Here is a 27,884-nt window from a genome sequence, read left to right on the forward strand (position 1 = left end):
AGGGCCACACAGAGAAACCTTATCTCGAAAAACCAAAAAAAAAAAAAAAAGTTTTTTTTTCTTATACTTGGCTCCCTTGCTAAGTGTCAGCTCCATGAGGGCAGAGACAGTGTGGCATATATTGTTCTGAACTACAGTAGATGCTCAGTAAGCACATGGCCTTTCCTAGACACACATGCCTAGGAAGAGCAGAGGTTTGGGGCAATGCTTGACTCCACAGTGACATCTTCTCTAAGATGTTTGTGAAAGGGACTGAAGTTTGGGGGGGCACCCAGGGTCTCCTCTGGTCATCCCCCCTATGCCCAAGCTCAAGCTCAGTGGCTTGGCATTCTTGCTGACAGTTGGGGTAGGAAAGCCTCCAGGCACACCCTCAGGGTCACGGAGGCCAGGGGCAGGCTTGGTGAGGACACGCGAATCGGCAGCCTGAGCCTTGACCTGGATGCCTGTGACCTTTCCATCCTGATGTTACTCTCGGGAAAACTTCAGGACACCGGGTCCTTTCTGTTCTTACAAGTGGGCGCTTGAGGACTAGGCCAGGAGGCATGCTGTAGAAATGGGTGCTCTCTCACAATGAAAGAATTCTGGGGGCCTTAGGGGAATGAGTGGGAGATGTAGGGAGCCAGATGTGAAGTCGACTCAGCTCAGCCAGCTGAGAGTGAGTCCTTATGGGGGGTGGTGTAGAAGCTGGGCCTGTCCCTAGTCTCCTGAGGGTCCTCCCAGGTCCACAGGGAGACTGTGGGCCAGGCAGGTAGAGGAGAGAACCGAACACTGGGACAATGGTCACAGTGTCGCCACTGTTCACCCTGTGTGGGCACTGCACCATTTACTACTCATGGCTTCCCTGTGACCTCATTTTGTGAACTGCTTTACGGACAGAGAAACTGAGGCATGGATTTGTAAAGACAACCTCCTTTGGGTTTCACCTGGGTTGGCCTGGATTTAAAGTACAGGCTCTAATCTCCAGGAACATGAACACTAGTTTAGACCTTTCTGGATGGATAAAACTTCACGAAGGAGGCTGCGAACGAATGGGGATTATTCCACATTCTGAGTGAAGAAACCGAGGCCCGGAAGAAGGGGGAAAGTGGATGGGCATGATGACTCACACCTGCAAATTCCAGCACTTGGCAGGTCAAAGCAGGAGAATTGCCAAGTGAGTTTTGGGCCAGCCTGGGCTACATAGTGAGTTCAAGGACAGGATGAACTAGATAGCAAGACTCTACTTCAAAAATGAGAGAGATAGATGAGTCACGAAGGCAAATCACTGATGTGCCTGGATGGACAGCCTGAACTGCTCAAAGAAGCCCACCACCACCTTTGTTGCTTCATTTTGTTTTCCTTGAGACAGGGTCTCATGCAGCCCAGGCTAGCCTTGAACTTGATAAATAGCTGAGGATGCCCTTAAACTTCTGATCCTCCTGCCTCCACCTCTGAAGTGCTGGGGGGTACAAGTGTGCACCCCCACACCCTGTTTATCTGGTACTGGGGATTGCACTCAGGGCTTGTGTACTCCAGGCAAATACTCTACCAACTTAGCCACACCCCAGATCTCCAATGCGGCTGCTTTAAGAGGCAACTTTGAGGGCTTTGAACCTTGCATGCCCCTTTTCATCACTGCTACAGGCTCTGGAGGGGCCTGAGTTAGAACCTGAGCTCTGCCAACTTCTAGATGTATGAACTTCAACAAGTTCCAGTAGTGTGGATATTGTTTTCCTTGTGTGGAAAGCTGAGCCCAGGGCACTAACAAAGAGTGTGCAGAATGTCCTTGCAGGGTAATGTCTCCCCTGCAACCCCTCTTCACTTGCCCACTCACCTAGTTGTGACTGTGTTTTTTGTTGTAAGGGGTCACATGCCAGTGAGCAGAAGCACTGGGGACCATCTCCCTTGGTTTTCTGCACTCAATTGGAAGCCTGGTGAGGCACTGCTGTGACTACATGATGGGCAGAGTCTTATGGAAGCAGTTGGGTCAGGCACAGGTAGAACACAGCATCCTTTTTTTTTTGTCCTCAGGCCTTTGAGTGGCATGTCACAGCACCTAATGACTGGCCTTTCTGCTTGCCAGCTGTGTGGTGTGAGGGACAGTCACTCACCCTCTCTGGGCCTCTCAGGACATAAAGTGAGGAGGCTCCAGAGAGCAAGGACAGGGCTGTGTGAGGGAGTGTGGGGCACCCAGTGCTCCACACAGAGTGACATTTGGTAAATAGTAGTGCCACTCCACAGAGAGGGAGCTGTACAGGCTCAGGTAGCTGTCAGGTTCTCCATGGTCTCAATACTCTGCATTGCTGGCTGTTGGAATCTCTTGGGCATGGGTCAGCATTTGCAAGGCATGTTATTCCTGGTGATGCTTCATCGGGCATCATGGGGATCCTGTTAGCAATCAAAATGCCCATTGCATTTCCCCAATGGGCCCTCAAAGGTCTCCCTGTTGCCCTCACCACAGCCCAGGACTGCCCTCTTCACTTTGGGTGCCCGGGTCTGCAGTCCAGTGTGGCAGAAATCCAATAACTTCCCTTCCTTTGGGGCTGGCGTGAGGTGCAGCACAGGGGCTCTGTGAAGTCCTGGGCTATGCAAATACAGGAGCCACAGTGGCTGAGGGGAAACAGCATGGGGCGGAGCTGGGCCCATCACCACCAAGTCTGCCTCCTCACAAATACCAAAACTCAAGGCCTCTATGGGGAACTGGCCACAGTCTTTTCATGTAGTTTAGTAGCTGGTATGATGTGGCAATAGATGCCTCTGCCTGCACTCAGGTCCACTGCTTGGCTTTCTTGAATCACCAGAACAGGTGCTTCTAGATTTAGAACACCAGGGCCCTGACTGGCCCACAGGCCTCTGGTTACATCTTGATGACATTCCTGTTGGATGTGAGGTGGCCTCTTTTGGCAGATAAGGGACAGAGTCTGTCCTGCTGGGTTGAGAGACAGGGCTTGGGGTTCCAGCTGCAAGGAGGCCTAGATCACGGGCTCTTACAAGAGATTGGCAGGGTCTAGAGCCCAGGGCAGGAGAAGCAGTCTCCCTGATACTGGCCTGCCTTCTCAGTCTTCTCAGATGGTGGCCTGCCATCTGTGATGGGGCTTGACACTGGGATTGATTAGTGATGTCTGTCACAGCTGGGGGTTAAGAAAAGAAGGACTGGAAATGTCTTTCAATCTGTCTGTTTTCATTTTCTTTTCAGTACCCGGGACAGAATCACATAGTGCATAAAAGGAGTGCCTTTTGTTGTGGTTTTGGACATGTCTGCCAACCAAACTCATCGTTCCTTGCACATCTGTTTCTTCTCTGGTTGACCATGTAGATCAGCCTCCTTTGTGTTTGTGGATTCGACCTTCCTTTGCTCTTGAGGTCACACTCAAATTCAGACTCTAAACCTTTCTCTCTTGTCTATCTCTGCAACGGCCCCTCAGTGAGGATCCTTCCTCCTGCCCCACTTCTGATTCACCGTGTAGTCTGGGCTCACTGCCCCAAGGGACCACGACACTTCCTCTTCCCCACTCCTTCCTTCCTCCCACTCCCTCCCTCCCACTTTCCGTTCTTCTTTGCTCACATATTCAAGTAAACCTTTCATAGCTGCCGCATCCAGAGTGTTAGGTGTGTCCTGGCTCCAAGGGCCACAGAGACCCATCACACCCAACTGCTTAGAGGCGCTAAGTCTTAAATGGTGAGTTGGTGGTGAGCTGTTCTTGATTTCTTCTTACCTTCTCTCTACTTTTCCAAGCCTGGATCTGTTTCCTCCCCTTGACACTCACCTCCACCCCCCATTTTCAGCTTCCTTCTCTTTATTTCATGGTACCTGTTACCATCCATATAAGGTCTGCTGGCCCTTGGCCCCTTTCCACCAACCTCAGCTCTTTGCTAATAAGATGTGAATCAATTAATCTAGTTCCAGTTTTGAGGAGAACCGCCAGGGGTCTTTATTTCTCTTCACTGGTCTTCAGCCCATTCCTCAGACTTGCCTTGTGTCCATTGGTCCTGATGCTGTGCTTAGGGCTGCAATGCCTGGCCCTGTTGTGCACAGGCTGGGCATATTAACCTCCATGGTGCCTTGTTTTTCACGTCTGCAAAGTGAGATTTGAACAGTACCACTCCCACAGGGCTATTATGAGACAAAGATGCACCCATCACATATGTGAACCTCCTGGGAACAGTGTTGGGTGCCTGACCAAAGACATGGGCCATCATGATGGCCATGAAAACTTTTCCTATTCTTTTTGAAGGAGACCCTTGGCTCAATTTTCCTCTGGGGCAGAAGCTGTTCTGTTAGATTTGAACTCTTTGCCTTTTTGACTTGCGTCCATTTTGCCCCCAAGAGTTTCCCCTGCCTGTCTGGGAGGGGTTGTATCTTGAGGCACATAGACAGAGAAGGGCGGGTGCCTAGGGTGAGTCATCCCCCATCTCCAACCCCCTGCACTGGGTTGCACCTGGCTGCCTAGCAACCAAGAATGTAGCTACTTGCAATTGTATGGGAGACATGATGTTCTGAACGAATCCTCAAATCACATTCTGCCGGGTTCTGTGCAGCCCGAGGCCCATCCATGAAGACAAAGTGACAGAAGAGAGCACCGAGACACTCAGGTTTAGAGCACGATGCTGGAGGCCTAGACCCAGGGACATCCTTTAGTGGGCAGACAACAGTGGGTAGGCGGGGTGAGCAGCTTAGCTCAGGTCTCTGTTAAAATAGTGGCCCTGTTGCGGCCTCACTGGGTAAGCCACTGTCCTTATGCCCCAGCTCTTCCTTCCCCGTGTGACTGAGGGCTTAGAACCCACTTTGTAGGCTTTGGGCCCAAATTAAGCAAGAGTACGCAGCTGCCCCACTCCCTAAAATGTCCCACATTTTAGAGGACTGACCCTCGTCCCTCCACAGCCTCTACTCCCTCCCTGTCCACTGCCCTCCGGTCACATCCCCTGGACCCTACCACTCAGCCTTGGCCTGCCCTCTCCTGTCCATCCTCAAGTTCCTACTGCCTTCCTTTCCCAGGGCTCAGACATCCTGCTCTGCTCTTTCCCAATGCAGCGTCTCGGAGCCTCTAGAACCCTGGGCAAGCTCCCGCACCGCTCTGTTCCTTGGTCTTTCCCTGTCATCCACGCTCACATGCAAGTCCCGTGAACACAGAAACATGGATGATTTTGTTAATTACTGTTTATATCTCTGGGCCTGGAGCTGTGATTAGCACACAATAGGTTCTCAAGAAACACGTGGATGAGCTTTAAAAGTTTTGGGGGACTAAACCTCATCGGTAGATATGCATACCAGGGCCACTACCTTCGGCACCAAGGTCAGCTTCTGAACACCTGGCCCTTAATAGATGTCCATGGGCTTCAGCTCCCTTGTTGCATCTTGTGTTTGTTTCTTTCCACAAAGGAGCCAGGCCAATGCCCTTACACCCCATGCTGATGGGTCCAGCATCTACTAGAGGTGATTCTTTTTCAGACACTCATCGCATCATTAGACCTTTCATGACTGGAAAGCATGTTAACAGAAGGCCGCCATGGCTGGCAAGTTCAGGGACAAGGCGGTAAGTTCAGGACTGAGGTGGCATGTTTTCCCAGTGGCCTTGAAGAGCCCTATGAACTGGAGAGCTGAGTGAACAGAGTTGGAGCCAGCAGGCTCAGGTCCCTGACTTCTGCCACTTGTGACCTGACACACAGTACCTTATCAGTGAGATGCTGATGATACAGAAAGCAGCAGCCGGAGTAAAGGCCCTCCCTTCCCCAGGCTGTCTAGCTCCACCCAGCGGAGGCCTCTATCAGGCCCTAAACATCTGTATGTTCTTCATTAGTGACCTGAAGCCTGGCTGCTCTCATGGTGCTCGTTAGCGTGCTTTGGACAAGCCTGGGTGGGTGTGGAACAATAGAGAAGCTCCAACTTCAGGATCCACCAGCCATCAGACCCAGAGTAGGAACATGAGAGAGACAGATTTGCAGCCCGGCCCTGCAGCATCCATACCCACTCCCTTGTTCAGTCCTCTGCCTGGGTAATTAAAGTTCCTGCCTCCTTGCTTTAAGAGGAAGCCTTCTGCCTCCTACCAAAGCCAAGCCCAGATCTCACTCAGCCTCCCTCTGTGGCCCAAGGCTAACAAGGGGCAGCTGGGGTGCATCTCTGCCAGCTCAGAGGGCCCCGGGCTTGGGGATCTCTCCTAGGACTTGAGGGTCAGTGGGATCAAAGAGACAGAGCTTTCCTCATCAGGGATAGGGAGACCCCTTGTGGATGTGAGCAAGGAGGTTGTGGGGTGGAGACAGTGGAAGTGGGACTGGGCTGTGGGTGTTCCCAGGGCGGGGTAGAAGGGAGCCCTCAATGTGCACACACACACACACACACACACACACACACACACACACACACACACACACTCGCTTTCTAGGTGTTGAGTTTCAGAGGGAATGAACTCACCCTTGCCTTCAAGAGGTGTGAGTCCCCACACCCAGGTCTGTGTCTCTGCTCAAGAGATGCTCGAGCTGCCCCTCTCTAGGGGAAGGGAGACAGACCCTCAGGCCTTTATGACCTGAGAGGAAGTTTGGGGACATCAAAACCATGCATGGTGCTTAGCAGCATACATTTGCAGGGACATTTCTTTCTCTACCCCAGGCCACATCCAGCACACAGGTCACAATACTGGATACCTCTCGGATCCAGCATCAAGAGCCCTCTTTTTGACCACTGTACACTCCTCAGGTGCTCCCAGCAAAAAGGGTGGTGAGGAAAAGCCAGGGGACCAGAAGGGCTGGGCACCCAAAGAAAGCCTAAGATTACCCACTGGCCCTGGGCGGTTACTCCCAGAGAATCCACTTCTTTTCTCTACAATAGGAGGTTAAAGAGCTTATTCTCCAGAGCCTCTGTTCAAAGGCCACAGGATTACTGGGCTCATAGAGTGACTGACAGACCCAAGAAGTAGACCCAGGGTCCTGAAAACAGCCATGTGCACTGTCAGCATCCACAGACAGCTCTTTTAGGCACCCAGCAATGGGTGCGGCATAGGATAAGTGGCGCCCCAGTCTCATTGGCAGACCACAAGTCCGTCAGCCCTGCCCACCTGCTCATATTTGGCCCCGAGCACCAGCGTGTTTAGGAGAAAGTGAAAAGTCTCAGGTTGGTGAGCCAGATCCTCACACCTCCAAGGTTGGCAGAGTCCTGTGGATGCCCCTCATCTCCCATGACAGAGGATCAAGACCATGGGTTCTCACTTATCCAGGCCAGGTTTTCTTCCCATGGCCATGTGACTTGGGCAAGTCAGACAATCTCTCTGGGCCTCAGTTTCCTCATCTACCCAAAGAGGGTGAGGGATGTAGGGGGTGTCTCCCCCTACAGGTATGAGCTGCTGGTAAGAGGCCAGTGTCTGCTCAGTTGTTCCTGGAGGATGGGCAGTGAGTGCCTTCTCCCTACAGGTTCCCCTCCTATTCAGGGGTGGCTGCCTTCTGTCTACCACATGGTCTCAAGTAAGAGGCGGCAGATGTTTGCAGGTGGACTCCTTACTCTGGTGTATCAGTGGGCTCTTGATATGTCATGATGAACCGGGCCCAGCATGGCCACCGGCCCATGTGTTGAGAGAGAAGAAAGTCTGGAGAACAACTATTCCAGTCTCCAGCCACTGAAGAGCCTCCAGGGTCCCTTCACCTCACCTGTTCCTCATGGGGTCTGCTACAGGATGCTTGTCACCTTTGGGTGTCTGTTCTCTAGGGGGTCTCCAGGAGAAGACATCCAGACAGGGGCAGGTGTTGAGGGGGATGCTTAGCTCGGTCGTTTCTGCCCCTGGAGAAGATGAGGGCTGGGTGGGGTCTAGCACGGCTACTCAGAGACCTGTCCCTATCTGACTGGTCCTTCCACTTGCCCTTCTTAGTCTTGTATCCTTTAAAATTCCCTGGGAGTTTGTGCAATTGTGAGTTAGAAAGGAAAGAGAGAGAGAAAGGGGCAGGAAGGGGAGGGGAGAGAGGAAGAAGGGAGAGAAGGAAATGGAAGTAAAGTTGAAAGGCAAAAATAGGAGGAAAGAAAAAATACAACTGGAAAAATACATCTTAAAGAAAGGATGAGGAAGCAAACAAAACACACGCTAGGTTTGGCTTGGATGAAGTTCTCTTTCCTTCAGGACACAAGGACTCCCCACAGGGAAGAGTTTTGAGAGCGGTCAGTCAAGATACACCTGGCCTGAGGGTGAGCATGTGAACAAAGATGCCCTTTACTGGCTGGGGTGGCTCATACCTGCTTGTTAAGCTGTCATTGGAATTCTGAGATATAAACTCATAACTGTATAAACTGCCTTTTGAAAGGCGACTGAGACACTGGAGATGGTTCGGTGGTCAAGAGTGCTGGCTGCCCTTCCAGAGGGCCTGGGTTTGATTCCCAGCTCCTACAGGGTGACTTAGAACTGTCTGAAATTCCAGTCCCAGGGAATCTGGAGCCCTCTTCTGGCCTCCATGGGCACTGCACATACATGGTGCACAAGCATCCATGCAGGGGAAACATCCATTCAAAAAATACTTTAAATACTTAAAAGGCATGGATACCCCAAAGTCATCATTTCCTACTTCTTTGAGCATGCCTCCCGAGGTCTCTCTCCTGCAGGAGTCTGTGTGGTGAGGGCACAGTGCTGCCCACTCTTTCCAACTCCTTGTTCACTACTGTCCCTACAGTAAAGCAGTGGTAGTATTTATACCATAGGAAGTGACCCACACTGCACAAGAGTCTCCTGCTGTGGAGAGCTGAGTGCTACACACTTCCCCCAACAGCTCTGCTCAGAATCCTTCATGATTTGAGGACTCGACTGCTCCTAAACTCCTCCCTCAACCTCCGAACTCTCCAAAAGACACTTGTTCTGTCAGACCTGCCGCTGAATGGTACACATTTCAGTTTCAAACCTTGTGGAATATTCAGCCTGGGTTCCCAGTTTGCTTCTATTCCAGGAGCTGACAGCCACTCCACGCCTGTTAGTTAATGCCCTTAGGTTCCTCCTGTGGCTCACAACCTGCAACCAAAGCTGACAACGCTCTTGGAATGACATGGCCAAGAGAAGAAAGAGCATTCCTGCTATCCCAACACCAGGCACCTTCTAGATGCTTCTTTCAGCTTTTTCCTCTTGCACCTATTTGCATGGAGTTGGGATGCACAAGGCAACTCCCCCCCCCCCCCCCCGCGTTGTGTGTGTGTATATCCGTAAGGCAGAAGTTGATGTGAGCCTTCCTATATCACGGGCTGCCTTATATCTGAAGCTGGGTTTTTCACTGAGTCAGCTGGACTAGCCAGCCAGCCCCAGGGACCCTCCTGTCCCCACCTCTCTGGTGTTTTGGTGCCGACAATCATCCTGCTCACAGACAGCCTTGTACGGGTGTGCCGGGGACCCAAAAAAGCACGTTACCAACTGAGCTATCTCCCCAGCCCTTAGCCTCTTTCTCTTTTAAAATGCTGTTTTGCAAGGCTCATCTTTGTTGTTTTATGTTCTCTATGACAACTGTTTTCCAGAATGTTCCAAATAGCTTTGTGGAGAAGCAGAAAGGGACTTCACTGCAGGCCTTATGTTGGCATTTAAGAGTCACATGTCATCCCCTGCTCCTGACATCACACAGGGAAGAGCTGAGACCCTGGAGGTGCCCTGGCTCTCATTTGGATTTCTGCCAGATGCCCAGTGAGCTCGGGATTGCCTCAGCCTCTTTTCAGCCCAAGCTTTTTATTTCAACATCTGTATCTCTTCCTATTCTTACTAAAACATTTAAAGTGTGTTTTACTTTTTGTGTGTGTGTGTGTGTGTGTGTACATATGTGTGTGTATGAATACATGTGTGCCGCATATGTATAGAGATCAGAGGACACCTTGTGGGAGTCAGTTCTCTCTTCTACCACTTGGGTCCCAGGGATTGAACTCAGGCCATCAGGCTTGGCAGCAAGAGCCTTTACTGCTGAGCCATCTTGCCCCTCTTCTGGCTTTCAGCCTTGGCCCTGGAGTTTCCAGCCTATCTTGAATCTCCATTCATCTCTGTATATTATCTGTGTGACCCTAAGTAGGTGATTTAACTTCCTTGTGCCTCAGTTTCCCTCTTTATAAAAATGGGATGCTTTCACTTCATTGTACAGGGTTACCGTGAGGATTCAACGAGACAGTGAGCTCTGTCAGGCTCCCAGGCCACACAGAACACCTTGCTCGCTCAGTCAGAATGATGGCAACTTCTCTTTCCTGGCCCAAGCCCCAGGCAAACCCATTTTGTATTCCTTTCTTCCTCACTGCTGTGACTCTGTCCGTGCTGGAGCACCTTTCTCTACGGCAACTGTTTAGATACTGCCTCTTCCATGCAGTCCTCCTGGATCCTCCAGCCAGAAATGCCAGCTCTTGCCTCTTAACCCTATGGGGAGTGTCCAAAGTTGCATCACAGAAGGGACAGGTCTTCTGCTCATCAAACCTTTTGGGACTACCTGGGTAGACCACAGGGATTTGTAGGGGACTCTTTTTGAGACAGAGGCAAATGTCATCTGGGTACTAGAGAGCCACAGGCCTGGGTGCTCATTTCCATGGGCTATAAATAACTGTCTGAAACCATGGCAGGGGCCAGGACTGCATTAAGTGGAGTTAGGTAACCACTGAGAGGTGAGGGGCCTGTGTGGGTAACTCATCTGCTCTCCTTAGGCTTCTCAGGTGACAGGTGCCTGGAGAGGGAGACAGTTTCGGCTGTCCTGAGCCACACCTGGCCCCATGGGACCCAGGCTGGTCTTAGAACTGAAATACCACTAATATTAGAACCGGCCCAAACACTAAGCAATATTTCTTGTCCCTTAGTCCATTTGACAGATGGGGAAACTGAGACCCAGGGGGAGGGAGTAATTGAAAATTAGGGCTCAGGTCCTTGGACTTTCAGGAACCAAGGAACTCTTGCCAGGGGACACCCATGTGCTGGTTCACGACCAGCTAGGGCAGGGCCATGCTCTGGTTTGAATTCTCAATGTGTGCCACATTGGAAACCCATCATCCCACATGGCAGTGATCTTTGAAAGGCACCTTTGAAAGGTTCCCTGAGTTCCGCCGTCATGAATAGAGCAACAGAATTGTGGTGGTTCTGGCTAGCTGCAGCAGACAGGGTTAGTAACCGTGGGTATGGGCTAGTCAGTGCAGGGGAGAGTTCCGAGAAAAGGATGGGCTGGGCCTTTCTTCCTCTCTCTGTCCCTTTTCCCAGCTCTCATTCCTTCTGCCATCGTCCCCAGAACACCGAGCCTCTCCAGATGTGGGGCCCTGACCCTGACTTTTAGCCTCTAGAACTATTAGAAATACATTTTGTAAGATGTCACTCAGGAGATATCACTACACAAGACAGGTAAGGATGCAGGGGCTTGGGTGGAATGGGAAGCCCCGAGTCCAAGGCACTTGCTATCCTCCTGTTTTCTGGGTACTTCCAGGGATCCCTGGAGCACTAGAGAACCTGGTATGAGAACCACTTCCCTGAATTCTCATTTCTTTGGCTCCTCCAGCCCCTGCAGATGGGCTTGCGGAGGACTCCACCCTCAGGGAGCTTGCAGTCCTCTTCATACTCACACAGGCAGGGCAGATCTAAGAAGTACCCCCCAAGTGATGGTTTGAACACAGTACAAACAAACCAACTGTATTAGTTGTTATTTCTTTGCTGCAACAAAATATCCCGACAAAAGCAACTTAAGGGAGAAAGGGTTTGTTGGCTTATAGTTTGAGGAGGATGCAGGCCATCATGGAGGGGAATGGGGAGTTACAGTAGGAAAAAATTGGTTACATTGCAACCAGTCAAGAAGCAGAGAGTAATGAAAACCTGTGCTCAGCTCGCTTTCTCTTTTATTACAGTCCAGGATCCCAGCCCAGGGAATGGTGCCACCCACAGTGGGCAGGTCTCCCTTAATAAATATATGTCTTAATTAATTAATATATATATTGTTTATTACATATATTATATATTTATTATATTAAATTATATATATAAACATATATTAAACAAGATAACCTCCCATGGGCATGCCTAGAAGTCTGTCTCCTCGGTGCTTCTGGATCTTATCAAGTTGACAATTGAGATTCACCACCACATCAGTTAAACTCAGACTTTACAAAGCCATCTACAACCCATGGCTGGAGACCCCTGCTCTTTGAGGGCTTCTCTAGGGACTTCTCACGTCTCACACTCACCCTGGTCCTTACCGCGGGTTCTTGCTGTTCTCCACTGAGATGATACTTTCTTCCTATGGTTGGGCAGCCAATGCCTCCTGTCCTTAGAGCCTAGCTCAGAGGGAGCCTCTCCCGATTCTGACCCTCCCTAGGCAGCATCGGTGCTTCTCTGACCTCCAGTACAGTCCCTCTCATTGCAATCATTCCTGTCTGTCACATTCAGAAGCCTGGGAGCATCAGAGATTCATGTTAATGGAGAGGCTCCAAGCCTCGGTTTCCTCCTCTGTCAGCTGGGAGGGAAACAGCTCCTGGTTCCCAAGGCTGACGGGAAGACAGTGGGACACAAATCCGTGTAGGTTGTTGGCACCTTGCAGGTAAGCGTGCTCTAACTAGTCCATGGTGTTACAGCTGCGGTCAGTTCCCTGCTGGGAAGAGAACTGCTCCTGGAGAGTGATGGGGCAAGCATAGCTTACAGCCCACTTGTGGCTCCCTTCGGGATCTTTAGAAGGTTGGGGGAAGGATGTCTGGGAGGGATTCTGCCTCCCCTGCATCCTCCCCACTGGCTGGACTGAAGGCCTGGCTGCCTGTGGCTTACAGACTGGCTACAAACTCTTACTCTAGCTTCTGGCTCAATTACCCTGACCTTGGACCAGAAGTGGGTGTCCATGAAGGCTGTCTGGTCCTCAGAATCCCAGGTGCTGTCATGTGACACAATCATTGTTCTGTGCCCTAGGGAACATTTGGAAGCTATCTCAGATTTCTTTACAGAAGAGGAGGTGTGGTCCAAACCTGCACATAGTAAATATGCAACATATAATAAGACTCAAAGCCAATGTTCTTCTCATTCATCCTCTTTTTTGAGCATAAAGTATGTGCTTACTGTTTAGTGCTTATCTGTTCTGTAAAATGATGACGGCTTTGTTGTGAGAATAAGGTGACCCTTCCTCTCCACACTTCCATTTTCTGTTGAGGCTGCTTGGCGCCTGAGCTGAAAGCATTTGACCTGGACACATCTGTCCAGTCAGTGACAGCTGCCCCGCAGCTTTCAGCTTTAGCATTTCCCCTCAGTGAGTCTGCCTAGAGCAAAGCCCCCTCCTGAAAATACTCCCTCTCTGACTGTGCCTCAAAGCCTGGCTGTGCAGAGCATTGCTGAATGGCTGTCAGGGCCACCCATCCTGCTGAGATCACCCCAGAGCCTTCTGGTCAACTGCCCCCTGCTCCCCCCGTCCCCTCTGTAGAGCAGTGTACCCAGGACAATCCTCAGCATGCGCTGATGGGCTCCTGGCTTTATCCTATTGATGACTCAGATGCCGTGGGTGCCACTCTGGAGAGCTGCTCCTGATCAACTCGATTTGAAAGGACTTTCTCGGGGGTGTTTCAGGGAGGGTGTGTCTGCACTCCAAAGCAAATAGCAGGCATTTTTTTTTAACCCACAGACTCCTGTGTGTTGTGCAAGCTCACTGATCTGCCAGGATTGGGTGCTGGTCCCTCACCACTAATTCAAGCCCAACATGTCCCCTTAAGTCCCATGGTCATCGCCAGAGAAGAATGACAGCAGCCTAACGCTGAGGTCACAGCCGCCTTGTGTCTGGCTCAAATCACATTGTAGGGATTTCTTTACTTCCTACAATGCCATGAAAGCTACACAGTCTCATTCCATGTTGCAGATGAGGAAACTGAGGCCCGGAGAAGTAGATTACTGCACCAGTGACCCACAGCTGGACAGGACTCCTGCCACCTCCTCACTGCTGTGACACTTGTCACAGGCTGGAACATGCTGGCTACTGCAATGTTTCCCTGGTTCTCCAGGTGTGATTATAATGGAGCTGAGTTGGGGTGTAACTGGTGTTCTGGGACCTTCCACGTCCCTTAGCTGCCTCCATATCGTCTTCCTATGCAGGCTGAGCACTTCTCAGGAGCAAAGTGCCTGTGTTTCCTCTCCCTGGTCATGTGTGCAGCTGGCCTAGGGGCACCTGTGGTTCTGTCTCTAGTCCCTCTCTGACCTCTATTGGCAGTTTGAGAGTGGTCATGTGACTACAGATGGCCCAGCGAGAATCTCTTCTGGGATATAAAGGGGTGTAGTTATGAGGAAAGTGATGCCTTTTGCTTCTGGGGAGACTGGTAATGGGAGGGCCTTGGCCTGAGTCTTCTGGGGTCCCCAATAGGCACTCTGAAGTAAAGCCAACACAAGGACAGCAGAAGTTAAGCAGAACAGAAGGCATGGACAGCTATCCAGACGGCACTGGAAGCCCTGGAGCCAGCCATGCCTGGGGCTGATGTGTCTGTGTGCAGACAGGAAATTCCGTCTGTGGCAGAAGCCTACATGACATGTGAGATGATTGCCCATCAATAGTAACTAATTAATCATACAAGGAGATTCTATTGCTTTTTCATTGAGACATTGTCTCATGTAGCCCAGGCTGGCCTTGAACTTCCTATGCAGCCAAGGATGACTTTGAACTTCTGATTCTCCTGTCTCCACCTACAGAGTGCAGGATTACATAGGTGTGCACTGCCACACCTTATTTATTTGGGTCTGGGGACACAACTCAGGCCTTGTGCTAGTCAGGCGAACACTACCAACTGAGTCACACTCGCAGCCCCAAAAGATGATTTTTTAAAAAAAGTCCTAAAAATGTTTTGAGTTGCTGTCTCCCAGAGGCAGAGGGAAGGGGACACAAACAGTATTTCACAGAAGAAAACCAAATCTGCAAAGGTCTCAAGCCCCCTTAGCAGGAGGCCTGAGATGGGGACTGACCTCTACCCCTAGTCTTTTCCTCTTGTCCTGGTGACAAGGTGACTAAATTTCTCAGCCTTAGGGATATCTGTGAGCCCTTCTGTTCTGAGCCTCATACCATACAGGGTTAAGAGCCCCACATTTTCTTAGCAATCCTTCTAGAAAGACCTCCAGGGAGCAGGGAGGCCTTGTCACCTGTCTCCGGTCTGCGGAGGTGTCCCCACATGGAATCTGCATCCCAGAATACCCTGTCTCACCTTGCCTGGGATGCTGCTACATCTCTGGCTACCTTGGTTTCCCAGCTGACCCTGCAGGAGCTCAGTGTCCTACAGGGAGACACAGACCATGAGAATAGAGAGACAGAAGGCTCCACTCACTGTCCCACCCCTTCTGGCACATCCATTGATGTTCTGGCTCTAAAACACAAGAGCCATTTTCCATCCCAGTTCCTATGCACAAGGCACACTCCGTCTCCCACGAATTGCTCCTCATCCTTTGTCCCTTGCCCCATGGTGTAGGCTGGCTTGGGAGTCATCTAAAATTAACCGCAGGCTCCCCTTTACAACAGCAGCATGGTGTCGAGTTCACAGAGCTGGCCTGGTCCCTTTGTCTCCCCACCAAGAGACACTCAGTGTTAAACATCCAACAGGAACCTATCCCAGGCACCCTTCCTGTGGGGCCAGGGAGGGAAAGGTGAAGGCCACAGAGCCTCAGGTAGCTCAGGGCCATGCTGGGCTACCTGTCTTACAAGTGATACAAAGTATTCCATGTCCTTTCTCCACATCCCAGCTCCATCCCTTGCAGGGAGGGGCACCGGGGCATGCTAGCCTCTCCCTCACCCCTTCTGTGCACTGTACCAGGTCTGGGGACACCCTAGGAAACAGTGCAGGCCTGGGCCCCCAACATTGGTTCCCCTCCCCACTGTCTACCTCCTTAGAGGTATATATTCTTCCCTGGGGTCTTATCTGCTCCCTTAACTCTGTCACATGGCCAGAGACATGTGTGCTGCTCTTAAAAGCATTCCGTATGGTGATCACAAAGGTGACCTGCATCCCCTTGACTGCCTCAATGGCTTATGGAATCAAATGGCCACCAGGTGCTGCTGTCACCCCTAGCCACAGAGCAGGCATCAGGAGCTTCACTTAACTCTCTGAGTGTCCCTTGAAGAGAAAGCTACACAGGATAGAAACACTACCATCCCAGGCTGGAAGAGTGTGGAATGAGAAGGATCAGCAGGCGAACACGGGAGGGCATTTGCCAGCAGTGGACACAGAAAGGAACTGAGTATGGAGGGATGGAGGGTGCACTGGCCTCTCATGGCATGTCTCTAAAGTCAGGCCTCTGGGTGGACAACCCAGTACTGCTGGCCACAGGAGCTGAGCCCATGCCCTTTGGGGCAGAAAGTGGTGCTGTAGGCAGAGTCACACTGTTGGAGGTCTCAGACCCCACCTGTCTGTCACTCAGAGAGCTTTCTGCCTTCATTTAGCTGGATGAGTGGAGACTGCTGTATGTGGGGCCAGAGCAGTTTCCTGCACCAGCTCTCTGGTATCCACAGGAGATGAATGGCGGTGGAGGCGGGGGGGGGGGGTTGTCCGAATGGTCAGTGTGAGTCTCCAGACCACCTGGCTACTGTACTAGAGACTGGGGCTGAGGGTGCTAAGTATGCCTTTAAATCACAAGTTCCAACACAGCAGGATAGATGCTGAACCTGAGATAGCACGGAGAGAGTATTAGGGAGCCCAGTCACTCATACTTATGCCTGGCCCACCAGGGGGTGCCCTGGGTGTGATATTGCACCCATCTGAGTGGTAGTGGTGGCCTCCACATGTCTGCAGAATGGGCTAATTGCTTTCAGGAACACACGTATGGGGGCACCACAGAATACTAGCTACGGATCCAAAGAATCATACATCACCCTGTAGGGAGAATGTGACTACTTCTTCCATAATGCCAAGAACAACAAAAGCCATCGCTGCTGGGTACCTAGACGCTAGGTACTTGGTTTGTGTCATTCAGTGTGACTGGAATGTCTAGTGTCTTCTGAGCTACTTGACATTATCCTCACTACAAGCCTAGAAGGTCACTGCTATCATTAGCTCCACCATGGAAACAAGGAAACAGGCAGAGCGGTCGAATAACATGCCCAGAGCCCCACAGCTGGAGAATGGCAGACCTGGGATTTGAACCCAGACCCTCCACATCTAGAGATTTGCAGCCATCTGCCCCTTAGTCTCTCTCCATATTTCCATCTCTCCTACCACCCTAGAAGAACTTTCTAGAAACCAATGCAGCAGGATTGGTTAGTCCAATGGTGGGGTTCTCTCCTCGGAGCTCTTTCTTCCTAGAGATCTCAAGTCCAGAGAAGCAAAGGCCCGGAGGCACAGGGCTGGCTGGGCAACAGATGGAGGAATACAGTCTCTCATTTACACCTGGAGTTTAACTTCTCACCCCGTGCTGTGTCGGGACTTTTGCAAGAAGCAGCATTCTGTGCCCTGTTACACATGTTTCTGTCTCTTGCCTCCATAGCCAAACCCAAACATCTCCTCCAGGAAGCCTTCCAGATCCTCCCTGTCCTCCTGCCACATCACTCCTGGGAGCCGTCAGCTCTCCCTGTACTCACTCTCAGTTATCTGTCATGTGGACACTCAGTTGTTGAGAGGGCTCCCTGTGGGATGGGGATTCAGTGGACACGTCTCAGGGGGTCATCAGGCAGCTGTTTAGCCTTCTTTGGTGGCAGGCACCAGGCTGGATGCTGGGTGCACAGAGAAAGGAGACCGAGTCCCTCTCCTCAGGTTCACACTCACTTCCCTTACAGTAGTGCAGAACAGAGGGCTGTTTGGAAATGGTTCTGTCAGTGCTAGAGCTTGTGCAAGCATGGCCCCATGCCCTAGAGTGCAGAGAACCTGACTGGTGGCCGTAGGGTTGTTAATCTGGGGTTCACACCTGCCGGAGACCCGGAAGCAGCGAGCCACATCTGTTTTCAACATCAGCTTTTTGCCTGGGGAGAGGGTCACAGCTTCCATCAGCTCCTGCTTAGAACGAGGGTCCACTGACATTCAAAGCAACATCCTGGTCCCCCATTTAAAGGCAAAAGCCACTCAGGCATCTCTGCCTCCTGGCAGGCCAGGTACCAGCTGGATGGCAGGTGAACATGGTCCATTGTGCCAGAAATTGACTGGTAGGAACACAGGGGTGGGATGCAGTATCCCCAAGCAGAATCCTCACCCTTCTTAGGGCCCCACATGGCTGTTTTCAAGCCTAGAGTCAGAATAGATGTTTCCCAATTGAATCAGACTTCGGGCTCAGCGGAAGTGCAAGGTATCAGTGAGGACAGGCAAAATGAGAAGAATCAGCCTTCCTCAGCTCCTCCTTCTGGCCCAGGAGGGAAGACCAGAGATACCCAGTAGACACTGGGAAACATCGAGGTACTAATATGTGACCACCGGCCTATCATGAGCTCTCCAAAGCAGCTTCAGCACCAATGGCCCATGGATGATGTCAAGTAGTGTCCAGCTATGGGCATAGGACTTGGGGGACAGATTTCTCCAAACCTAGTTGCCACCCATGTCCCAGACTGCATTCTTTACTTGAGGTAGTAACAGCTATCTAATTAGAAAAATCATATTTCCACTTATTGAGTGACTACTGCATGCCCAAGTCTGCACTAAGCTCTGCACAGGGAGCACTGGCTTCATATTCCAGAGGAAGAAGCCAAGGCTCAGGGCAGCCATTGTTCTAGATCACAGGCCTGGGAGAGTCAGGGCAGAGACACCTGCCTGTTCCTCTGGCTTTGTGTAGGGAAAGCTTCCCACACGGCTGCAGCGCAGCGGGTACCTAGCAGCAGACAGAGCAGGAATGGAACCCCAGGAGGGCCGGGTTTTCTACTTTGCCTCTTGGAAAATGCCCCATCTCTGGCTGCCTCTGGAAAGACAGGAGCAGCAGAGTGCTTCTCACTAGAAGCCCCAGGCCTGTTCACTTTGTGAACTTGTAAGACAGCCACACTCCTTCTCTTCAGCACAGAACCTACAAAGACATCCACCGTGGCCTGTAATTGGCTCCCCAGCTCACTCCCCTGCTCCCCACCCCCCAGGCTCTGAATAGATCTGAAGATCACTGGGGACTGGGATTAAGAGCTGGAGGCGGGGCATGCTGTGACAACTGGAATTGGCTGCCTGTCTGCAGTACTGTGGGTCTATGCCTCAGCCAACCAGCTGGAGGGCACTGGGCATGGTAGGCAGATGTGGGCTAGAGGTTGGACTCGGAGGTACAACCACAGCATGGAGCCCACCCTGCATCTAGACATAGGTGATCAGGACATGGCTCTTGGTTGCATCCCCTCCAGTTATCCTACTGCCCCACCTCAAAGCCAGCTGTCACACAGAGGTGGCAGTGATTCCCCCTTCAGGCTGACTTGTCACCTTCTTTCCAGAGTACAGCCTTCACTCAACTGTCTTACTGCAGGTAGCATAGGTCAGATGTGACCTGTGATGAGATTCAACCTCCTTGCTAGAACGCAGCTAGAATCCGAAGACATTGGTGTTTCAGCCCACTTCAGAGACATTCCCACTGTTAGATTTCATGGACAAAGGCCCTGGCACCAACTCCGTGGCAGCCTGGGTTTAAGCCTCCTGCACCTACCTTCAACAGGAGAGGTTTTGAGGCGCCGGCAGATGGCTTCAGTGTCCCCATATGTCTCCTTGATCTTGACCACGGCCTCAGTTCCCCGCAGCTCCATGAGGGAGCGCAGCTCTTCCATGGTGCACCCGAACTCGCCTCCATGGCTCGACTCATTTCTTTGGTTTTTGGAGTAAAAGTCGCTGTTGGTCATATCACCCATGTTTGCTGAAGTCTCTGCTCGGGCTGGGCCCGAGGGTCAGCACTGGAAAGGGGACTTCTAGGTGATGGCTGTGTGTGGCTGTCCTCAGCACACCCTCACGAGAGGGTGGTAGCTTGAGGCGGCCAACTCTGAGTCCCAGGAGGTGGTGATGGCTGAGGTGGGCTGGCAACAGCACTGGCAAGCTCTGAGGAGTGTCCCCAGGAGTGGGGTGAGGTCCAGGGGCCGGAGAAGCTCAGGGCTGCTGACCCAGGAGTCTCCATTCATTGGGGCCCATGCTGCTCCCTGGGGCTGGCATCTACATGGTCGAGAAAGCTCCTGTGGAGACAATCACAGAGTGGGTGATGAGGATCAGACATGGAAGTCCCATAGGACAGGTGCTTAAGAGGGTCAAGGAACAGGTGTTGACATACCACCTCAGTAATCATTGAATATACACCCATGTACTCTACCACACATGTCTGGCTCAATGCCCCCTCAATACACCCACACACCACTAATCCAATGGTTACAATGCATTCCAGTCCTAAAGTATAGCCTGGGAATACTTCAGGACATACCTTAACCCCACATGACACACTGACCTCCCACACATATCCTGTGGTGCAAATGTCCTCTTGACAAACACGGCCCAGATGCTATACAACACATCGACTTGTCTCTTTGTACCTATTCCACTGCCAAACACATACCAGCATAGGGCTCCATTTCATGTCTCCCCGATGGAGACACTTTCCATGTATGCTGTCACATCTCTAGACATACATAACTGAATGTCCCCTCATAGACACACAGCAGACCCTGTTTCCCTTTCTCTGACAGGCCCTATATATTTACAAATGCTGTTGGCCCACACAATCTTGGACACAACTCATCTCCCCACAAGTTCCTGACACCTCCCCTACAACACTCCCTCTCACAGGCCCCATATCCACCCACAGTCCCCCACCACAGCCCACCAGGCACTCAGACTGGTGCCAGAGTAGCCACCACATATATTCACGAGGCTGCCCTTGAGCCCAGAGCTTTGGTTCCCAGCTCTGAGCTGGGATCCACAGAGCCCTCACCTGGAGCCCCCACCAGTCAGCACCAAGGACAGCAGACAGCGGCCCACAGATCCCTCTGGAAGCAAGGAGGAGGGAGTTACTTCTCCCTGCTGTCCAGGCCACCTGTGCAGGAGTGCAGTGGCTGTGGGCTGCCAGGAAGAGAATCCAATCCGCCAGGACACCCAACACCAGCAGCCGAGGCCCCAGCAAGCGTTGGGTGACAAAGGGCCCCAGCTGAGCTCGGTTGAGCCTGGCATGGAGATCAGCCCCTCCCATCAACCATAGCGAGCTGACCATCCTGAGTGGGCAGTGAAGAGCATGGGACAAAAGGAGGAAGAAAGGCCTGAGCATGACTCCACGCTCCACCCGTCCAACCTTTCTCCTTCACGGGCCTCTTCCCCCACATTTTAGAGGCACCAGTATCAGGTTGGTGTGTTTCATGTTCTCAGTGGGGAACCCCAGAGAGGGAAAGGAGCTTGTCCAGAGCCACGGAGAGCAAGAGGGTGGAGGAGGCCAGAGGGCATGATGTCCTTCCTCCTCCTTCCTTGGGGAAGTTCTCTCAGAAGTACTGGGCAGGGTGGACCATGCAGGCAAACACTGGCAGGAAACCCGTGTCAGAGTTAACAGGGTGGGGTGGGGTGGGGTGGGGTGTGGTGTGGTGGGGTGTGGGGTGAGGAGGTGGGTGTGGAGAGTGCTCTCCTGTATCCTGGCTGAGGTATCCTGTGCCATCCTCTGGGAGGCACTACTTATGGGGATTGGAAGTGCACCATGGCTTATGGTCCTTGGGACCAACAGGTACCCTATAGAGCATGGTGTGGACATGATGCCCCAAGAGGAGACCTGGGCACTAGAGAAACAGTGCATGTCTGGAGCTTCCCTCCAGTGCAGAGGTGGCCCTGCAATGGCACCATCCCCAGAGCTCATGAGGTCTGGCTCACCTCAGCAGCAGGTGAGGTGGAGGCCAACTCTGCGCAGGAAGAGAAACAATAATCCCTTCTCCCTCATGTCTTTGATACAGAATATCCTCAGACTTGCTATGTGGCTGAGGATGGCCTTGACCTTGAACTCTGGATCCTCCTACCTCGACCTTGAAAGTGCTGGGGTTACATGTGGGCACTAGCACCCAAGGCCTTTCCCTTAAACAAGTATCATACATCAGATGCCATGCTAAGAGGTCTCTGTACATATAGTATCACATATGAGGGCCATGTATGCAGGTCAGCAATAGAGTGCTTACCTCACATGCTGGGGTCCATCCCCAGTAAAACACACACACACACACACACACACACACACACACACACACACACACACACACACACTTCATACAGTATCATCTGCTAGGATCTAGGTTCTAAGGATGCAGACAATGTATTTCATGCATTATTAGGGCTAGAATTGTATCTTAGTATCCATCCTGGAAACTATGGATAAATGAGTGAATAAAAAGCAAGGAATGTCTCATTGAGGCATTTTTTTTGAGACAGTATTTCTTATAGGCTGTCCTCCAGTGACCTTGAACTCCTGATCCTCTAGTCTCTATCTCCCAGATGCTGGCAGTACAGGCATGCTCCACCATGCCCAGCTTCCCATTGGGTCTTTACAACCCCATGGGGTGGATATTATAATTAAGCCCATTTTACTGACAAAAAGAGTGAACCTCATGGGACTGAAGAAATTTATCCAAGGTCACACAGCAGGAGGTATATTAGGGAATTTTAAAGTTTGGACTGTGGCCCACCACCCCACAGGAAGGGCCTGGCTGAGCATGTTCTAGGGTGCTGAGCCTCTTTGGGAATCTGAGACTCAGGCTTACTATTCTTTCCAAGGCTACAAGAGATTGCAGGTCCTCAGCAGGATCCTGTACCCAGCATACACCAGCTGTAAGAGGTGTGGGGAGCTCTCTCAGGGCACAAGGCTGGATGAGGCCTGGGCCCAACACAGGGAGGACACAGGGGCTTGTGTGTTGAGCAGAACACTTCTGACTGCAGACTGTGTCTTGTGGAAGTCCAAGAAAATAGGAGCAAAACAAAACAAAACAAAACAACAACAAAACCCTAAACCAAACAGCGGGAAAAGATCATGACCAAATAAGCCAGCGTGATTTGTGAGTAAGATGAAGATAAATGAGGTGGCGTATTTTGGACCCTTGCTGGTGTCTATAAATGTAAGGTGGTCTGAGTTTGGGGTAGGTGGACCTCTTGCTGGAGGGAGAGGGTGATTGGAAACCAGCAGGCTTCGCTTTCTCAAGGATAAGAGGTGTCCTGATGACATACACACTTTGTATTTGCAACCTGGGAGACCTTGGTCCTCAATACCTAGGCAGTAGTGTGGGTAGGAGAAGGCAGAGGCAGAGGCGAGCGCATCTTTGTGACCTCTGGCCTGCCTGATGCTTAGTGGCAGAAAGAGCCCCATGGGATGAGTTCTTCTGTAATTTACATGTGATACCACACCATGGAAAGGCATTTACTGGGCGTTCACTAGGTGCTAGGTGCCTTAGTATGTTACAGGGACATCATCTCAGAGACAACGTGAAGTCTAAAGAGCAGTGGTTCTGGAAGCTTCCAAGCATTGGCTCAGACTTTGGCTTTTTCACATCCCAGCATTGGTTTTATCATCTTACAAAAGAGGTAGGGACATAAGAGCATCTCCCTCAGGGTACTCCTCTGCCTTGGTGAGTTATTGCATATGCTATACTGAGGTGCTCAGGGCATGGGGAAGCACCAGGAAGTGATCGTTAGTTAGTATGGACCACTTATGACCAAAGCTACCCGGACATCACCATAGAACCTATGTGGAACTGAGGCTGAGGAAGGTGACTAAACTACTCAGGCTCCTGTGGGTTGGCAGCAATGGATCTGGAATTTGAACCTGGGAGGCATGGGTAGAGAGACTCGCTTATTCCAGGGATCCAGGGCCTTGCCTTGTGATACTCCCTCATGGAGTTCTCACCAGGCCTAAACCAAGCACCATATGGGAAGCAAAGTGGCTTGCAAACCACAAGAGGCTTTTAAACCCAAGGTGCTGTTTTCTCTCCTTCCCTTGGTACCTGTGGCATGGCTTACAGGCACTGATAATTACTTCTGCTACAGCACAAGCCAGGAGAAGCGTTAGCGGCAATTATCTCTGTGATCACAATAGCAGGCACAAGCTAATGGGCAGCTATTGATATTAAGGACGATGGCTTAAGACAAGCTGACTTTCAACCCTATCCACCTGATCACTCACCCATCTGCCCATTCACCATCTTTCTTACTTTCTTCCCTCTACCTACCTACCCATCAGTCCATCCATCCATCTATCTATCCACCCACGCACTATCTTTCTTTGCTTCCCTCCACTTATCTATCCATCCATTCACTTATCCACCCACACATCTGTCTTTGCATCATCTTTCTATTCATCCATCCATCCATCCATCCATCCATCCATCCATCCATCCTTCAGTACATCCATCTACCCATCCACCCTTACACCATCCAACCCACCCATCCATCCTCTCCATCATCCTTCTACCACCTATCAGTCCATTCATCATCCATCCATCATTCATCCACCCATGACCCCCTCTCCCTCCCTCTTTCCCTCCCTTCCTCCTCCACCTCGCCCCTTCCCTTCCTCTCATCTTCTTTCTACCCATCTATCAATTCACTACTTGTGCATCTACCTTTCTACTCACCCACCATCTTTTCAATGACAGTATTGTGGGGATGGGATGCTTTTGGTACCAGGCAATGATTAATCAAGCTCTAGTCCCTTCCATCTAAGAACTGACAGTGAAAATGATGACTTCCATGACTCGATGTGCTTGCCACCATGGAGAGTCCTGGGTGCTACAGACACCCTGAGTAGGTGATACCTTTTCTTGCATGTAAAAAGAAGCTGCCTCAGAAAAAATCAGAAATGCATACTGGCTGTCAGTAGAGGTTTGGGGGGGCTGTGTGAGAAAGTACAGAGGAATGCAAATCTGGGGTGACTCTTCTTTTCTCCTTCTGATGCTGCTCATCCCCTATGTCCACATCTCACACGCACCTTTACAAGTCACCCCCAAGCTGGGTGCCTTGCTTTTTATTTTTAAATTGCACAGCTTACTTTGGGACTTGCTTTGCCTGGGAGAGATGATCAATTAAAAATCATGGGGTTCCTAGCCACAGAAGCACTTGGTAGAACTCCAGTGATCTCAGGCAGAGAGAAGGAACCGGTGACTCAATGGTGTGTGCCACCAAGTTCCAAGAACCTTGCAGCAGCCACATCTGCAGCACTTGTCCCTACCCAGGCCTTGGCCTTCCAAGTAGCTGATGTCCTCCTTGGCTTCAAGTATCCTCTTCTCAAAAGTGTCTCTTGGCCATCCAGACTAAATATGTGCCCCTGGCTCGGTGCACAAGTTACACTTTATTGCTCAGGCCTGGTGAACTGTCTGTCTCCTTTGCATGAGGGCTGGAGAGCCACACATGGACAGGAGCCATGCCTCCTGTGGAGCCAGCCTAGTATGTGTTCCATAAATGTTTAGTGAATGAATGAAGCCCCAGGTCAGTCCTCAGGCTATGAGATGGATGGATATATTAATAGGTACGTGGAAGGATGTCGATAGATGGATGTGTAGTGGGTAGATGGATGGATGAGTGGGTAGGTAGATGAACGAATAGATTGGAAGGGTGAAGGAAGGAAAGATGGATGTGTGCCTGCACGGATGGATGGGTAGGTATGCGGATGGGGTGGAGGGAGGGAGGGGAAGGTAGGCTGAGTAACAGAGCAGGTCACACAGCTCAGTGGACTTTCCTCCCTGCATACCCAGCATCTGTGGTGTGACCTTGATCAAGCCCCTTTCTTCTCTGGGCCTCAGTTTCCCATGCAGCAAGGGAAGAGAGTGGACTAGCCTTCTCCACGCTCCCTTCAGGCTCTGAAGTTTCATGCCATTCAGAAACCAGAACACTGTGGCAACGCTGGATTTCTGAATTTGGTTTCATCGAAGCATTTAAATGAGTCTGTCGTTAGATTTCAGTGAGTGGAGACTAGGTCAGGGGGCTTTGGAAAAGGTCTTCTCAGGAGAGATACCGGCAGAGGAAGGACATTTTACACACATGAGTTAATTCATATATTATATATAAATTTATAAATTACATACATGCAAGCTAATTTAACAAGGAATCTATATTTCAAAGGAAAGATTAAAAAAAGCAATCCTAGCTCACACCAACAGCTTTTCAGCTCTGAGCTGAAGCCTGCCTGGTAGCTGGGACTGTCGCAAATGAACTGCCTGCTGAAAATAGCTTCTGGATGCCAAATCCTTCTGTTTTAAGAGGTGCCGAATTTAAATGCCACCTGAATATGTATTTTTAAAGTCACCACTTTCTTTGAATCATCCCCGGCAGCGAGAGCTGATTTGGGGACACAAGTCCAGTGTGCAGGTTCCTGGTCAACCAGTCTCTGGCAGGACTTTTAATCTCTGTGCCTTGGTCTCCCCCCCCCATAGAAACCTTCCAATTAGCCTTGGAGGGCTTTGTAAGAGTTAACTGAGACAGAGAATGGCACATTCCCCAGCTCTAAGGAAGTATTTGTTACTTGGTGAATGGTCATTTCACTCACCTTCCACTTATAACTGGCTAAACTGGACTGTCCCCTGAGTACTACCTTAAAACAAAGCCCAAAGTGGACTTTGCTGGCTAAACTGGACTGTCCCCTGAGTACTACCTTAAAACAAAGCCCAAAGTGGACTTTGTTGTCCATTGAAGAGCCCTTATTCCTGCTTGGGTGCCATCCAGGTAGCTCAGCACATTGGAGTTGTCCCCTCTGCTCTGGTCTAAATGAACTAATGATCTCTCCCTTGGGACAGTACATTTTCTTTCCTCTCCTACCTACATGAATGGCAGTACAGGAGAGCTGGGTAGGGAGGTCAGAGAAGCAGGAAGCTCAGCTCAACAGGCAGGGATAGAGGGACAGAATTCTTGGACATCTCTTTTGGGAAGAGGTAATTTTCTCAGCACATGTATGCTGAAAAGGAAAGAGGCTGATGGCCTTGGGTAAGCATGGGTGTGGGTATGAGTATGGAGTTTGGCTCAGCAGGTGTGTATTATGCTGGGGTGTGTTAGTGTCTATGGGACAAGTCATGGATGTGAGAGAGGGGGAGGTCTGGTCCTCAGAGTGTGTCAAATGTGTGCTTGGTGTGAGGGACCCCAAAGGAAGACAGGAGCCACACAGGCCACTGGATATGTCCACAGGAGTGTAGGAACACTATTGAGCCAGAGAGATCTGTGCTACCCCCATCTGAAGGCTTGAGCCCTGCAGTGCATGTATGCATGAAGATTCGTCAAAGCGGGTGCTGACAGCCTCGGCTCTGTATCCTCATATCTAAGGAATGAGAACAGGGAAAGAGGAACTGAAAATGAATACCTCAGAAGCAGCAAAGTTACTGCTATTTTTAGGCAACTCCTATTCTGTTAACCAGAAAAGGAAACTAAAAAAAAATTCCCACAGAGAGAGCCTTGAAAGCCTTGCAGACACAGGTTGCAGAAGTAGGGTGGGCAGTTAGGGACCTGGGGCTTCTTCATAGTGCCTCCCTTAGTGTCAACTCTCTCCATTGTCCCTGATCTCCAGAGGAGCTGCCAATGGTAGGTGGTGGGGACAAACAACCATCTCTGGTTCTCCAGGTTCCTCATACACATACTCATGTATCGATCCAACTATCTACCCGACTGCTTATCATTCATCCACCTATCTTAACCATCTGTCAATGTACCTACCTACCCATCTAATCATCCATCTATATACATCCACCTACCACCTAACCATCCATCTCCCACCCACCTAACTATATACCCACCCACTCATTTAAGCATCTTCTAGTGTATCCATCCATCCACCTAATTATCCATCCATATACCCACCTACCACCTATTATCTATCAACCTACCTACCCACCCATCTATTCATACTCATATACCACCTAATCAGCCATCTACACACCCACTCACCTAACCAACCACCTGTCTATCCATCCACCTAAATATTCATCAACCTACCAACCCCCACCCACCTAATCACCCATACACCTACCCCCATCCATCCATTCACTATCTACCTCCCATCCTCCCATCCAGCCATCTACCCAACCACCCACTCATCACTCACCACCTGGCCACCCATCAATCTACATGCCCATCCACCCACCTA

General features: G+C 50.8%; 1 protein-coding gene across 10 annotated transcripts in view; it reads right to left on the minus strand.

Moving 5' to 3' along the window:
- The window catches only part of Atp2b2 (ATPase plasma membrane Ca2+ transporting 2), a 321,778-nt gene that overhangs the window by 92,299 nt on the left and 201,595 nt on the right, over positions 1 to 27,884 (minus strand). For all 10 annotated transcript variants that reach the window (XM_052721638.1, XM_052721644.1, XM_052721641.1 and 7 more), the window contains one exon: positions 19,473 to 19,986. In XM_052721638.1, coding sequence (XP_052577598.1) covers positions 19,473 to 19,671 — 199 coding nt within the window. In that variant the 5' untranslated portion in view covers positions 19,672 to 19,986. The remainder of the gene's footprint in view (positions 1 to 19,472; positions 19,987 to 27,884) is intronic.

This window comes from Peromyscus californicus, unplaced genomic scaffold (genome assembly GCF_007827085.1).
Source record: "Peromyscus californicus insignis strain IS unplaced genomic scaffold, ASM782708v3 Scaffold_6__1_contigs__length_162567912, whole genome shotgun sequence".
Taxonomy (NCBI): domain Eukaryota; kingdom Metazoa; phylum Chordata; class Mammalia; order Rodentia; family Cricetidae; genus Peromyscus; species Peromyscus californicus.